Source organism: Pteropus alecto, unplaced genomic scaffold, assembly GCF_000325575.1.
Source record: "Pteropus alecto unplaced genomic scaffold, ASM32557v1 scaffold38, whole genome shotgun sequence".
NCBI lineage: Eukaryota > Metazoa > Chordata > Mammalia > Chiroptera > Pteropodidae > Pteropus > Pteropus alecto.
Window position 1 is genome coordinate 4,170,426 of NW_006442512.1, and position 16,695 is coordinate 4,187,120.

The 16,695-nt window shown below is 40.0% G+C and overlaps 1 protein-coding gene across 1 annotated transcript in view; it reads right to left on the reverse strand.

The window, feature by feature from the left end:
• THSD4 (thrombospondin type 1 domain containing 4) overlaps positions 1-16,695 on the reverse strand; it is a 447,797-nt gene that overhangs the window by 82,136 nt on the left and 348,966 nt on the right. Inside the window, exon 5 of the mRNA XM_025040368.1 lies at positions 14,750-14,954. Coding sequence (XP_024896136.1) covers positions 14,750-14,954 — 205 coding nt within the window. The remainder of the gene's footprint in view (positions 1-14,749; positions 14,955-16,695) is intronic.

Here is a 16,695-nt window from a genome sequence, read left to right on the forward strand (position 1 = left end):
ATTTCATTGTTCTGTGGGTCTCTGAGATGCAGCTGAACATTCTAAAAAAATGACTCATCACAACAGAAAGTCAGAATTCATATTAAAAGTAGAACATCTAAAAACTCAATTCTTATTGCTTGTCCAGACCTTAAGTATGAGTGTTGATCAACTTCTGATTGCATCTGTGAACATCTTGGTAACACCTGGAGCCAGTGAGCTCAGTTTGGGGACACCATACGACTGGGTACAATCCAAACAGCTCTTCAGATCTGGTTCACTGTCAATTATAAAAGCATGTACCATAAAACTTTGATTTCGCTGTTGGCTTGGTATGATTAGAAAAAGGGTCTTAGCTTGTGGAAAGGTATTTATTGTCCAGACAAAACCTCAAAGCACAAATATGTGGATCTATAACTATATAATTCTAGAATAGTCTATATAATAGTAACAACAATAAAAATAGTAATGATGCCTGATACTTGTTAAATAAGTATTTTGTGTTAGAGTGCTTTATTAGTAGATCTTATTTAATTTCCAAAGACCCTATGAGATAACTACTATTGTCAATTCATTTTATAAAGAAAATGATATATGGAGAGGTCAGATGACAGACTGAAGGCCATAAATCCAGAAAGTGCTTTGCACAACCCGCACAATCCTGCTAGTATTGAAATGTTTGAGACTTTGAACATTGGGTACTTTTGCCAGTGAAACTGGTGACTAGTAATATATCTTAAAATTCCAGGTTAGTCTTAGCTGTTCACAAAGGAGAGGCTGACCATAACCTGAGTGCTCATCAGAAGAAATCTCAAGTCAATTGATTAGATCCTTTTGCTTTGATGAACGCATTTCCACCATAATAATAAAAAATTATCTTAAGGGTTAATATTGGTCTTCTTGCAACAATTTTGGAAACTTATCAGATATATGATTTATTTGGGATAGTTGAACATAGGGGAATTGAATTTAAACAGAGCATTAAAGAAGGATGGGGACAGGATCTCTGCTGCCCGATGAGAACTTGCTGGGAGGATGAGGCCATTGCCATGGGTAAAGATCTAGATAACCATTTGGCTTTGGTGTCCCCAGAACACACTGACAAGGAAAGGAAGATTGGCTAGGTTTCAAGATCTGCTTTAGAGATGAGGAAAGAAACTTAGCTTCTCTCAAATGCAACTCAAATTTCCCTTTGTATATTGTCCCGTTCTCTAAGTAGGATTGATCACTTAAATTTCCAACTCCCGAAATTACTCATCTGCCCCTTCTACTATCATTTGGTCCAGATTATCTCAAAATGCTAAATGCATATTATCATTCCATGATCTAGCAATACTTTGGTGTGTATTATGTTTTTGTATAATAAGGCACTTAACCTGAGTCACTGATTGAAGACATACATACACAAACTCTGGTTTTCAATTAAGGTTGAGATCATTGTTTGGAAACACCAAGCCCACTGATATATCAATATCTTTGTCTATTAGTCATTTCTGGTCCTTCAACTCTCAGTATATAGACCTGGCCTTTCTGGAACAGTTGCTCTCTGTTCCCCTCCTCCCCTACTACTGCCCCAAAAAGATCTCGTTGCAACCCTCCTCCAGCCCAGCATCTTCAGTGGCTAACCGCTGCCCAAAGGTTTCATCCAAAGGATGGAGTTTCAGATGAAAGGTCTTTCACGGTCTGGCCTTATCCTGCAGTTGCAGTCACAAATGTCAAGGCTGCCCCACTTGTTTTTTAAGACACCAAATCCAGACATGCTCCACTTCTCCTTTCTCTGTATTTTAGTTCATGTTCCTCCTTTGGATTGAAAACTCGCTTTCTTGGTAAAAGCCTACCCATCCTCTAAAACAGGGGAGGCTGGATTTGGCGATTGCCTTTTTTTTGGTAAATCAAGTTTTACTGGCATACACCCACATCCATCCATTCAGATATCATCTAGCATTGATTTTGAACTACGACTGCAGAGTAGTTGCAGCTGTGACTGAATGGCCTGCAAAACCTAAAATATTTACTATATGGCCCTTTCCTCACAAGAGGTGGCCAACCCCTACTCTAAAGGCCCAGTTCAAGCACCATCTCCCCCTGTTCCTCCTCAGATCATCCTGTTAAAGGTAATTTCTCCAATCTTTGCACTCTCATAGTTCTGGGTTTCTTATCGAAGTCATTGAAGGATTCTTAAACAAATTGTAAACGCATCGTTCAACTTCAGGTCTTTGCAATGCACTGCACACAGTAGGTGCTTTTAGATATTCATTGAACTGTTTAATTATTTTTGCATGAATATCAAATCAGATGAAGAACAATGTTTTATTTAATCAGATTATGTAACTACTACATAAAGGGGGAAATAAGGAGACAAGTTTTGCACCCAAAGCATAATAAGTGGATCTGTCAGGCTACGAAGAAGTTGGAGGAGTAGGGCTATGTGAAAGTATATTGTCTATGGAAGGGCGTAAATATTGACTCAGAATTCAGATGGAAGAAATGGACCTTTCCCATCCCGACATTTATATGCTCTCTAATCCAAGGCATAGTGCCTGGCTCGGGGAAAGGGTACAGGAGAGTTAGGAGATGCCCAAGTTCTTTACTTAGCTAAAACAGCTGGGGAAGGGCTAACAGAAGCAGCCCACAATCAGGAGGAGAAAAGAGGCTTTTCTTCAAAGCTCATCCCTTCAGGGATTTATTGGCAAGAATGAAAATTTCAGAAGAAAAGCAGAATCTGACTGGAGTTCTGCTTGATAAGAGAAGGGAAAGGGGCATTCGATTTCTCCTGTGGGAAGGAGAGGTTAGGAGAGAGGAGGGTGACCATCCTAGAAGGCAGATTTCCAATGTCTGGAGCTACAACCCTCGAGAAAGTAAGGAACCTACCAAAAGACAGCAACGACCACACAGCGGCAGAGGGTGGGTGGCCCCAGCTGCTGGTTCAGAAAGCCTTGAAATTATTGTTTTTCTCAGCTGCCATTTTTCTTTCGTTAAGTCAACTATATTGACTAAATGTTGTTTAAACCTTAGATATCTCTTCTTGAGGCTTAACTTGTATTAATTCCCTAATGTGGAAGCTCAGCAATCTAACACAGTATGAAGGCTGACCTTGATTCAAAGAGGGAAGGCTTCGAGACACTTGCAAGTGAGTTAGGGAATGGACGAACTTGGGACACAGTGGACTCACAGAAAATGGGTTCTGAGAGATCACCTGAATCCAGGTAGGAGACCTGGGAGTGATCAGCAGCCCTGCTGAAGACGCTGTCTGGAGGTGCTGCCGCACAGAGTGGGCTGAGAGAGAAGGTTACTCTCTCCTCTGGCTCAGGGCTGTCAAACCACTTCCTTAAAAATCCACAACCCAGCCTGCCCCACAGCTGTTTCCTGATTTTAAGCAAAGCCTCCTATTACGCGTAGAGAAGCAGGTGTGGATGATTTGCATATGTCTGAGACAGATAATACAATTAAAAGCAAAAACGAATTGCAGCTTAACCATTCCCCACAAAACCAAAGGCAAATCTGAGTATGGACAGGCACACCCAGTCTTACATCTCCGGGCCACAGAGTGCTAACTAAAAAACAGGGTTCACTTTGGTCCAGCAGATCTGAAAGCTTTTCGAGGCAGAGCGACTGTGAAAGTGAAAAGAAAGCCCATGTAAATAGGTGTAAGGACATCAGAGCTTTCCTGAATCAAAGGGAAGTGCTGTCAGACACCAGGTGGAAAAATTAAGTCCAGGAATATGAAAACAAACAACAGCATCTTTCCAAATCACAGCAAGAGGGAACTGTCTCTTTGGCACGGGACCGTTGTTTTGTGAAGATTTAGTTTGGGACAGGAATCATAAAAGCTTGCTGCTGAAGACAAGGTGAGAACTGAGTCCAAATAAGAAACCAGCTGCTCGGTGATCACCTTCTCTTATGCAATCAGAAAACTCCAGCAACGGGTCAGGCTAGCGCTTTGATTGTTTGTGCTTTGACCATCTCCCGGGGCTGCTACTACCTGCAACAGGTAATGGAACAGGGTCACAAAGCCCATCTCAGTATCCTGTCTTGATGCCCGAAAGCAGACCACTGATGCACGTCATTTCACCCACTTAAACAATTTTGAAAACACTCTTGACGTGTTGGCAAGGACGTGGAGAAATTAGAACCCTGGTGCATTGCTGGTGGAAATAGAAAACGCAGCCACTGTGGAAAACAAACAGTTCGGCAGTTCCTCAAAAAGTCAAACATAGGATCACAATATGATCCAGCAATTCCACTCCTAGGTGTATAACCAAAAGAACTGAACGTAGGGACTCAAACAGATTCCTGTACGGCAGTATTATTCACAAGAGCCAAAAGGTGGAAACAACCGATTGCTCTTCGACAGATAAACAAAATGTGGTACATATGTGAAAAGGAATACATTTCTGACACATGCTGCAACATGGATGAACTTGAAAACATTACGATAAGTGAAATAATCCAGACACAAAAGGACAAATACAGTATGAGTCCACTTGTATGAGGTACCTAGAAGAGGCAAGTTCACGAGACAGAAAGTAGAATAGAGGTTACCAGGGGTTTAGAATAAGGGGAAAAGGGCAATTATTGTTTATTAGGTACAGCTTTGGGATGCTGAAAACGTTCTCGAAACGGATGGTGGTGGTAGTGGCATAATATCATGAATGTACTAAATGTCACTGAATTACGTACTTAAAAATCACGAAATGATACATTTTATATTGATATTATATCTATATTTACCACAATTAAAAAGAAAGGAGAAAAAAACCTACATGTTTCATTTCTCCAATATGCTCTACTCTTAAGAGCTGAATGTTTTTTTAGATGCTGGTTTCAGAAGCACTCTGCTGAGGCAGACGGTGAAAGTCTAGTGATTAAGACAGAACTACGGCAACCTAGGCCAAGGATTCGAATGTGAGGGCAGGGGTGGAACAGTGTGGAAGGGACAAAAAGGCTGTAAGAAATTAGGAAATTGCCAATGACCACGGGCAGGTATGTAGAATGTGGGTCACGGGGAAAGACCGTGCCTGGATTTGGCTCCTGACTCAGCTACTCACAAATTGTTCACCTTAACAGGTCCCTCAACCATGCTGGGCTCAGTGTCTTCAGCTATCAATGCAGATGCAGATACTAGCTCCCCTGTCCCTTTCCGACTATGTGAGTGCCATATTACATGAAGGAGGCAGATCCTGGATTCCAACAGTCTGTGAGTAACGTGTGTGACCAAGGTGTCTGAGCACAGACCAGCACAAGCTGCACAGCACAGTGTCGCCTCAGGAGAGCCAGGACTACTTTGGTTTCTGTATCCCCACTTCTCAGCATAGTCGCTAGCACATAAATGGTCCTCGAGAGAAGGAATGTCTAAGGCTGGAATGCTTGTCTCCAAGGAGTGCACAACCTAGCTGGGAAGAGCAGACAGCTAAACAGATAAATTACCATAAAATATGGTAAGTGCCAAACTGGAGATAAGGTCAAAGTCCTATGGGAACCCAGCGGAAAAGTCTTCCTCTCTTTGCTTTGTCTTTTCTCCATCTATCTTTTATTCTCCTGCCATGTATTAAGTAAGCAAGCAAGCAGGTACTCCGAATGCCAGAAAGGCAGACTATAGAGAGGTGTTTTAAGCTGGAGTTTCTGTTGCTGGGGCTGCAACCCAGGGGCCCACAGCCAACAGATTGAGTTGAAATATTGAAGGTAAATTGAAGGAGGGGACTTGGGTTGGAAACTAAGAATTCAGAGTGAGCTGATGAATGCAAACTTAAAGGTAGATAAAACAGTCATTCTAATAGCATCTTAGACATTTATTATTATTTTTTAGGCAACATTCTGAAATAAGTGACCTATGAAACTTTAGCACCACAAGGATCTTAGTGATGACACAGGCCAGGGTTTCTCATCTTCGCGTTATTGACAGTTGGGGCTGGATAATTCTTTGTTGTGGGGTTGTCCTGTGATTGTAAGATGTTTAGCAGCATCCCTGGCCTTTCTTCACCAGATGTCAGTAGCAACCCCACCCCCATCCCACTTGTAACAATCACAGACGTCTCCAGATAGTGCCACATGTATGGGTAGGCTGTGTGTGTAGGGAGAATAGCCTCCAGCTGAAACCCCTTATGATAAAGAAATGGTTTTTTACCCTGAAAGGGCATTGGACTCACCTAGGGAGCTTAAAAAAATCCTGATACCCAAGCTGTATTGCAGATCAATTAAATCTACAGGTGGGAGCTAGACATTGGCATATTTCAAATAAGCCTCAAATATCAGGCCACCTGTGATTCCAATGTGAGCCCAGGCTGAAAACCCCAGATCTAGGGAACTACGGAAACTAACAGTTATTCAGTACCTCTGAGATGCCAGGTATTTTACATATATATCTCATTTAAAGTCAACAGCTCTATGGAATTACAATTGTTTTCCTATTTTACCTATGAGGAAATGGAATTTCAAAAAGTTAAAAAACTTATCCAAGAGCATCCCAGACAGAGATGGTAGCTGTGCAGAGGGTCATTTCAATGGGCCTGCTGGGTGATAAATGGAAGACGAGGCCAAGAACTGGAGGCTGGATGGCGGTAAGAGCAGAGAAACGTCACTCAAAGCACTGAACGCAGTCTGGGGTGGAAAGGGTGGAAACGTTGTTATACATTTATACTCTAAAGAAACTGTTTTCTGATAAGAATGAGTCAGCACAAGGGAGATGCTGAACACATGTGTCCACTTTGTTTCTCTTTTTGTTCTGCTGAGAAGAAACGACTAAAAGGACAGTGGGACGCAGCAGCCAGAAGGACACACAGAGCAACTGAGTTCAATTAGGTAGGCTTTTGACGTCCGAGAAGAAAGGTATCAAATTTCACAATTAAGCCGGCATAATCCTGGAAGCTTCCGGCATGGTGGTGGAAGAGAAGGCTGTTTTTTCTTTCACTGGCTCAAGGAAAACTAGAGATTTGATAAGCAGTCATTTGTAAATATTGGCACCTTGGATAAGGTAGGGAAAATAGGTATTAAACTCTTGTCATGTTAGATGCTTCATGTGCTTTAACCTATCGAATCCTTGCGTAAGTCTCTCGGTGGGTTTGATTCTATGAGAGTGGTCTCTATTCAATCCCTGACTGCACCTTGCCCACGTACACTCGGAGGAAACCTGTCTGAGAGCAGATTGCCAGCATACTGAGGTCTGCTCTGTTTGAAGGAAAGGCTTGTGGCAGAATCAGAAATAGGTAACTATTCTAGTCCCTGCAGGCTGCTATAATAAAATACCACAGATGGGTGGCTTATAAACAACAGAAGCTTATTTCTCACAGTTTTGGGGGCTGGGAAGTACAGTAAGTCTTCACTTAACGTTGATAGGTCCTGAGAATTTAAGTGAAATGACATATAATGAAACCAATTTTACCGTAAGTTAATTGATATAAACAAGAGTTAAGTTCCTATGGCATCTTATCGACATTATAACAAAGCGATGCTGAATAAAACAATGAAATGTTATTTGAGGACCTGCTATACAAGATTAAGGTGCCAGCAAATTCTGTGTCTAAGGAGAGCCTGCCTCCTAGATGGCTGTAACCTGGCATGGCAGAACAGGTCAGGAATCTCTCCAGGGTCTCTTTTATAAGGGCACTGATTTCATTCATGAGAGCTCTGCCCTCATGACCCAATCATCTTCCAAAGGCCCTATCTCTGAACACCACCACCTTGGGGGGTAGAATTTCAACATATGAATCTTGGGGGTGGAGGGGTAGGGGTTGGATATAAACGTTCAGTCCACTGTAGTAACTGGAGGAAACTCACTTAATGTACCTATAATTTGTAAATAGAATTGACAACTAAGGATAATTCGACATTGGGGAAAAAATAAAAACAAGGGCAAGTTCCAATAAAAATTCTTAAAAGCTAGTTACAGAAAGAAAATTTCTTACTTTGATTAAAAGTATCTATCAGAAACTTCAGCAAACATTTATTAGAAGCATTCCGATTGTCATGAACAAAATAAGGAAGCCCACTATCATTACGATTATTCCAAAATTTTATAGAGGTCTGAGCCTCTAAGTGCAACAGGACAAGAAAGAAGTAAGAGTTAAAAAACTGCAAAGGAAGAGTATATAATTATTATCTATAGATATCAAGATTTTCCACATAGAAAATTTGTATCAAATAATTGAAAAACTAGTAGAATTGTAAAAGAATAAGAGTCTAACAAGGCAGAAATTAAACATATAAAATAAACTGACTTCACATATACCAGCGTTATTAAATGGAAAGATAATGGAAATGAAGATATTATACCATATTGTAAAAACTACAAAATAACTAGGAATAAACCTAATAAAACATATGTAAAGTTTAGATAAAGGAATATTATTAAACAACATAAAATGGGAAGATATACTATGCTCTTAAATCAGGAGTCAATATTATAAAGACTTTTTTTCTCCTCTTCAAATTAATTCATAAGTTTATTGCAATATCAATTAAAATCTCAACAGAATTATGAATTTTAAAGAGTATTTAGAACAAATGTAAGGAAATTTAAGATTAGTGGGTAGGGAAGTAGAGAGGGGGCAGAGAGTTTACCTATAAAAGAATAAAACACATAAAACTACAGAAATGAAAACAGCGTAGTACCGAAGCTGGAAGAGACAAATTGATCAATCGACCTGAACTAAGAATCCACAAGTATATCTACATACATTTGAATTTAATATATGGTGGAGGTGGCATTTCAGATTAGTGGAGGAAATTTAATAAGTAGCTTTGGGACAACTGTCTATCTATTTGGACAAAGAAAGGTAGATCCCTACCTCATACCACATATAAAAATTAATTCCAGATGGGTTAAATATTTAAATATAAAAAATGATCACAAAAGTAATAAGATAAAATATTAGAGAATAATTTTATAATGTTAGAGGTGGACAGGTCTTCCTAAGTAAGACAAAACCCATTAGTTATTTAAAAAAGATTGACAGATTTGACTAAAAAGAGATTAAAAATCTTCTGCGCAGAATAATAGATATCATAAGCAGAGGTGAAACATATGATAAAGACTAATTTACATACAAGCAGGAAATAGTTATTGTTCATAACATATGAGTTTTTTAAATTAGTGAGAAAATGACAAACACAATTTTAAAATAGCAAACACATAGAAGGAGTACAAATAATGATAAAAATGAGTGATCAGGAAAGTGCAAGTAAAAAAGATATACTGAAAACGAAGTACATAGTATTTAGTGTTGGTAAGGGTGTAGTGAAAGGCTTCCTTCACGTACTTTTGGTGGAGGTATAAATTGCTACAACTACTTTGGAGAGGAACTTTTTTTATCTTTCCGAATTTTAAATGCTCATTCCATTCGACCTGCAAGTTCTATTTCTGGGAGTCTATCCTACAGAAATATTTATATAAGTATGAAAAGATATGCGTATTTGGATAGTCACGGAAGCATTACTTGTTAGAGAACCTTGAAGTTTTCTTCTCCAAGAATTTGTTCTGTTTCTTCTAGAAACAACTTATTCATTTATTTATCTTGGGTTTTCTCTCTCACGCTACAGGCTTCTAAAAAATGTCTAGTGATCCTTGGTTGTTCGTGCACGTTATTTTCGGTTATCCACTGGCAGTTCAGACAAAAGCAATGGGCAGGCTGCCCGAGAGCTCTGCACTCATTGGCAGAGCCTGGTAACAGGCCAAGTTCTAAAGGATGAGAGAATGGGGCACCCATCACTAAGCTGCTCCAGAATGAATACCGAGGTCTTGGAGCATCAGTGCTCTCACTCATGCCATAGGTCCCGTCAGCTTTAGACAAGGAGGTAGACGCCAGCATTCTCAATGTATCTGCAGGGATGCCTGTTCATATACAGTTTTTCACCATTCTCCCACTTTTAGTTGTAGTCTCCCCTCCCACTCTCCCTTTCACCTGCTGTACCCCAGACTCAGAGTCTCTGTAGGCTCTGCATGCAGGCCGGCCCTTCTTATCACAGTCTCCTCTGCTACCTAGGCTCTGATTTCCTCTGTTCAATTATTAGTGAACACTCTGCCATCTGCTTTTTGTCTTCCAGAAATTTGTTTAAATCATTTTAACAAATGCCCCCCTCTGGTTTTCTTGGTGGTTGTAGGTTTTCCTTTAGTATCATTTTGATGGAATCTTGGGAGGAAGGGAAGAAAACTCATGTACGTAGTCTGCCATCTTGAACCAATAATCTAAAGTATTCTTTGTACTTTTAGAAAACTGGAGACAATCTAAACATCCCTCAATAGGGAAATACTTAAATGGCATTACATCCATTGTATGAAATAGTTTACACTCAAAAAACAATGAGTAAGCTTTATATGTACTGATATGAAAGAATATCATGATATAATATCAAAAGAAGCGAATTGCAAAAAGTGTGTGCGGTGATACCAATTTTAGAAAATATACATTTATTTGCATTTTTACAAAGGACTGGAGGATACCCACTGAACTGTTAGGAGTGGTCATTTATTTCTGTCTTTCCATTTGAAGACAGAGGGTCAAGCACGAGGTTAGCATGAAGAAGGAATTTCGTCTTTTTGCTTTGTATCATCTGTATTGTTCAAAATTTTTACAACGTGTATGAAAAAGTCTTTGGGTTTAATTGTCATATAAGCGAAAGACATCATATTTAAATTCTCCAGTCTTTCCCATAGAAAGCTGCTCAACTAATAAAGATTTACAAACTATAGATGATCCATGATATTTGGTATTTAAAATGCTGACCATTTTATTATTGTTTAAAACTTTTAAGAAAACATGCTTAAAAGTAAAGATATTGCCAGCTTATTTTTAAAAGCTTACAGATCTTAAAAAAAATCCCTTCCAAGTTTAAGGCTCTATGACAATGTAACATGTTGGCAGGTAGAACATGTCTTGTAGAATCAATTTTTGCTTGGTATGCTTTTATGTCTGCTTTCTTAACTGTTACATAATGACATTAGTAAACTGAGCTGGCTGAACTATGCCAAACTTTGATATTTCAGCTAAAATAATTTTACATCTTATTATTAAGGAAGAGGCAAATAATATAAAATGTCAATCATTGTAAAAAAATTCGATTTAACTTTGTATTTCCAAAGAGCAGTGCTCAGAATAACTCAACCTGCAAAAGGAGACTACATAGCCTATGTATTTAAAGTCTTTTCCATTAAAAAAAAGGGATCTAGGAATCGATAAAGCACAAACTAGTCTATATTTTGTAGCATGCGAACAAATTCATATTGACCACTCCACTGAAAAGTAGAGCTCAATTTTGTAGAATTTCATTGGTTTCTCACCTAAAATGAGAAAACCACTCTATCTCCTGAAATCTGTGCACCATTGAATGTCACAGTTTCTCCAGCTTTTCTCAGAGAAACAGGAAACATCACAAAGTGCTGAACTGGCCTGTGCCCCCAGCTCTGCATTGCCTGTCCCGCTGTGAGTTTCAGACCTTCAGAATCTGAGTCCAGCTGGTCCAGTTCTTGATGGCCAAACCAAATTGAACCAGGGTGAATGAGCTGTCACAACTTACATATTAGACAAGGTTTTTGGTACACATGACTCCTTCTGTGTAGTTTTTAAATTTCAATTTTCATAGCCTAACTCTAAGATTCCATTTTTAGTAACCAACTCCAATTTTTTTTTTGAAACAAGCAAAGTAAAGAATATCCAGTTTTAAGTCAGAAGACCCTGCATGTAAAAATGCTTGGAGACAAAGTGCTATGTATTCATATAGCATGACTACTCTTATTGAGTGGCTTAGGGCAAGCCATTTAAATATTGAGGGTTAAAAAAATGAGGTGATTAAACCATCTTCTCCCACACTACTAATACAAGTCCCTCTGTTTTTATAGAAATCTACTTTCTATCTCCACCTAGTTTGGAGAGTTAATCATTAAAAAATACAAAGAAAAGTTTTATTTGCCTTACAAATAACTAAAGATAATTGTGGAAAATAATAAGGCAACTAAAATATTTGTTAAAGTTGTGCATTTTTAAAAAGCAGTGATACAAATTTGAAGTATTTTTTTCCTCTATGTTGCTTATTCTGCCAAACAAATGTATGGAAACAGCCAAATCAATTGTGTGAACCAAGTCAAATTTTTTTACAAAATACAGTTTACATAGAAATCCACCACATATCGCTTTGAAAAAAAGTTTCGATATTTGAAAATATGTAGTGTAAAAAATAGTCACTGGACAGTTCAAAAGCTAGGTAGACCTGTGCTCTATTGCAGCGGTCCCAACCTTTTTGGCACCAGGGACTGGTGCTCCTGTGAGAATCTAATGCCTGATGATCTGAGGTGGAGCTGAGGTGGTGATGCTAGTGCTGCGGAGTGGCTGCAAATACAGATGAAGCTTCACTCACTTGCCCGCTGCTCACCTCCTGCTGTGCAGCCAGGTTCCTAACAGGCCACAGACCAATATCAGTCTGTGGCCCAGGGGTTGGGGATCTCATGGTTTATATATAATCTTAAGCAATCCCATGCAATTTAACTTTAATAATATATAGACTTCACAGAACAGGAGCTTTAGCAGGATAAGTTGGATAGGTAAAGAGAACACCTGTGATGAGAAAAGCACCACTGAAACTACTATACTCTTTAAAAAGTTGAATTTTATGGGATATGAATTATATCTCAATAAAAAAAGAAAAAAAAAAAGAACAACAAAAAAAGGGGGAGGGGGTCAGGTGATGCTACATCCCAAGTGATGTTTAAGTACTACAGGCAGAAGCTCCTGTTCATCACCTCTGGAACCTCACCCACTATATATAGCCTGCTCGTCTGTTTCCACTCTCCCTCTTTTGCCCATGCGGCATCATGTAAATTTGCCATGGACTCCGGATTTCTCATGCACTCCACTGGTTGTTGGGCAAAGAAAGTCGAACTTAACTTTCTGGATCACCTTTCCAGTGACTCTGAGTACTTCCATTCTCCTTTGCCTCCTCTTCTTCTATTTTAGGGGGAGATGGAATTTCGATTCCGTGAAGCTTTCACTACCAACAAGCTCTCCAAGACAAAAGAAAGAGGATGAATATTTGTCGATTGCTAATAAGTGCCAGGGGCTCTGTTGGGTCCTGAATCTCTGTAATCCTATTGATTCTCACAAATGCTTATAAGGTCAAGATTCTCATTTCATACTCTAGATGAAAACATGGAGGCTCTGAGAGCAATTTCCATCCAGACATCTGGTGGCTATTCACTCAGGGCATCTATTTTATCTTCAGAGGGCACAACTTTAAAACCGCTGACTGAATAGGACTAATTCAAGCCAGGGAACACTTACTAAAACAACATAAAGCTCATAAAAAGTGGCATTGTTTGATGGTGCATTTGAACACAATCATACTTCAAATAATCCCCTGAAGAACATTTTCCATTCTAGGAGACAGGATGTTTATGGAGATGTGATCTCCTAATAGTACAAAAGAAAGAAGGAAACACACAAAGACTATTTTTTTTTTTTTTGCAACTAAAAATAACACACAAACCATTTGCTGGGAACCCAGGCTTATATTCCACTTTGATGACTCCTGGATTTGCCGAGCAAATATAACAGCTTTCTACTGTAATTGGTTTGTCTTAGAGTCCAATCTGTCATCCCTTCCTCTGCCCTCCAATAAAATGAGGTGAAGATAATTTTGGTTGCATCTGACTGCGCAGAAAAGGAAGAGCTGCAGAACCTGGAGTTCTTGGGTCTGAAGTTTTCTCCTCAGGCAATCTGATACTAGAAATCTGCAAAATTAATGATCTCTCAACTGCTGAAGTCACTGACTGCTGCATGGCCAATGGTATACCAGAAGTCAATTCTGAGAACTGCTCATGGGTATCACCCCTTGGTAGACTACCAAGCTTGGAGTTAGGCTGCTTGGGTTAGAATCCCAGCTCCACCTCTTCCTTGCAGTGTGACCCTGTTTCCTTATCTATAAAATGGGGATGGGAACAGCTCCTATCCCCTAGGGCTGTTGAGAGGGTTCAATGATCTAATACGTATAAAGTATTAAGATTAGTGCCTGGCACCTAGTCTGTACTACCTAAGTTCCTGTTAAATAAATAATTAAAAACTAAAAATGAATATTGTTCATTGCGACTTGAAGAAATTGCTTTCCTTATAGTAGTTATTTTGTTAATTGATTTGTATATGCTTACTTGAACTAGAAATTGGTAAAAATTTATTTGCAAGACTTCAGTTGCTCTACATAAAATGCAATCAGCCAGAAACCAAGAAGGAAGTATTCCTTTTGCTGGCAAATGGTTTAAAATGGACTCTCCATATTAACGATATTGCCCCAAATGATTGCTGAAGGGTTCTGCAGCTGTTCACAAGACATACATATTGTTACCACAGGCAGATGAGGCAGAAAGAAGAGGAAAATGGCTTTTCCTTTAGATCCCCAGGCAGTGAAGGTTCAGACAGGATCATAAATTGCCCCTGGCCACCCCAAACTCCAATAGAACAGAAGATGGGCAGATCTCTGCTTTTCAAAGAGCCTCCCCCATCTCAGAGAAACGATTTAGCTCATTATAGAATTCCAAACCATGTTTCTCTTGGAAAAAACAAAGGCTGGTTTACATGTGTAGCTATTAAACATTTACTTGTAATTAGGACTTTTTAAATCTTCTCCATCCAAGCTTCTCATTTTGAGGGGGATGTGGTGCTCTGGCATTGCCAGTGAGACCTTCAGCATGTCCCAGGGCCTCTGGACACTGCTGTGGTCATCTCACTATCTCGGAGGGAATAAACTCCTTGGCAGGGACAGATGGTTTCCTCTGGGAAAAGACCAAGCTTACCCAAATAGTTGTTGCTCTTGTGCATCTCGGTGATGTTGATTTTTGTGGCTCCTTGGGGAATCTCAACCACACGGTGGTAGCCCAGGCTGGTGAGGGCGTGCTTAAACACACCCGACACAACCTGACAGCCCGTGTTATCGCCTCCACACACTCCGCATTTGTCCACAACTTTGTCTGAGCCTAGGTAGTCGTCACAGCCGATGCTCTGCAAAGGGGTGGAAAACAGAAGACTCTTGTAGCATCTATTCAGAGCACCTGGGGAGGGAGGGGTGCCAGCTTAAGATCTGTTGGTGGGACCTTCCTCCTGCCCCATTCAGCTCCTGTAGATGAGCAAGTTCATTCTTCCCTTCACTCAACAGATATTCATCGAGCACCTACTCTGGGCAAGGGCCTTCTTTTCTGGGTGTGTGTGAAATGTACATTCTAGGTGTGGGTGGGTGCCAGAGACAGTAAATAAGATAAGTAAACATAATAGTGTCTTTGGTGGTGGGAAATGACCAGCAGAAAAATAATGCAGGAAAAGGGAATAGGGGGAGTGTGGGGATACAGACACCTATCACACAGATTGGACAGTGAAGTTGTCCCACAAATCATGCCCCTGTTGGACTCTGAGAGAGGAGAGTCTGGATCATGCTGGGATTTTTATATAAAGAAGTTCTTTGGGACCATGATAGGTGGCGCACCTAAAACTAGGCTTTGCTCCCAAGTCTTCTGTTCTAAATGACAGACGTATAAACACTTAGCAAAGTCTCCCCAAAAGTAGTGTTCTCAGGACCAGTTTCTTAGGAAATCAAATCAGATTGGTTGACGTGTGGGTCCCCATGCATCAAAGCTTCTGCTTGGCTCCCCCACAAAGCATCTTCTCATTACTCATACCAAGATCTTTTTGCTTTATCTTCTCCCTCCCCCTTCATGTTTCTGATGGGGCCATTTTATTTTGCATAAAAAATGAAAACTTGGATCAGAATGGAAGGATCTTCATTGAATCCTTTTCCACTTCTAGAACTGATTCCATAGACCTCACAATTGTGCTTCCTGAATCCCAAACTGGGACATGCAGTATGAGCAAAGAATTCTGTCACATTTCCTTGGGCAGATGGAAGTGAGTGGATTGTAGTCTGGGCAATGAAATATTGGGTGACAGAATTATTTCACTGAGTTATGGGGATAGAAAATGGTACTTGAAATCAGAATGGAATTCTAAAGCTTGAGACACATGTTGCTGAAGCACAGGTGTATGTTGGTTCTTGAACTCTAAGAGCAATCATCAGACCTCATCTCAGGGGACAAAGTGGTCAGCAAACCATTCAGAGCACACTTTTGATTTTGTTAACCAACCCTGGGTCTGTTCATGTAGGTCTTACTGGTCAAAACCTACAGGCAGAGTCAAGTCAGAAGGTGTTCATTCTTTCCCCTCCAGCTTCACATTTGATTGACATCTTTCTGCAGGCACTATGGGTCTGCATTATTACTTCCATACCCCTGAGTGCACATTAATCCATCAATAACTGGTCTTTTTTTCACAAATAGCTTCTCTGTAAAACATTATCTCTGACAATAACAGAACACCATCTCGTTATGTTTATCCATAACCAATTAGCCTTTCAAAATGCATGTTTGCTATATATCTCTCCTCCCTCAAATATTTCTTGTCCCGCCCCATGCACATTTTAGCAGAAAAATAAAGAAAATGTTTTCCATGCATGATTTCTACCACCCACCCTCCCCAGTTCTCCTTTGCTTCGAAACAAACAAACGAACGAAAAAATGCCACCATCAACAGAGGTTTTGGAAAGTAGATCCCATGCTGCCAAAGCAAGATTCTAACGGAATTAAGGAGATGCCTCTGACTGTCACTGATGGGGAAGATGGACGGAGAAGCTGGTCAGCCCTCACTCCCTGCCCTGTGTAGCAACATCTCACTCTCTTCCCTTTCCCCACCCGGG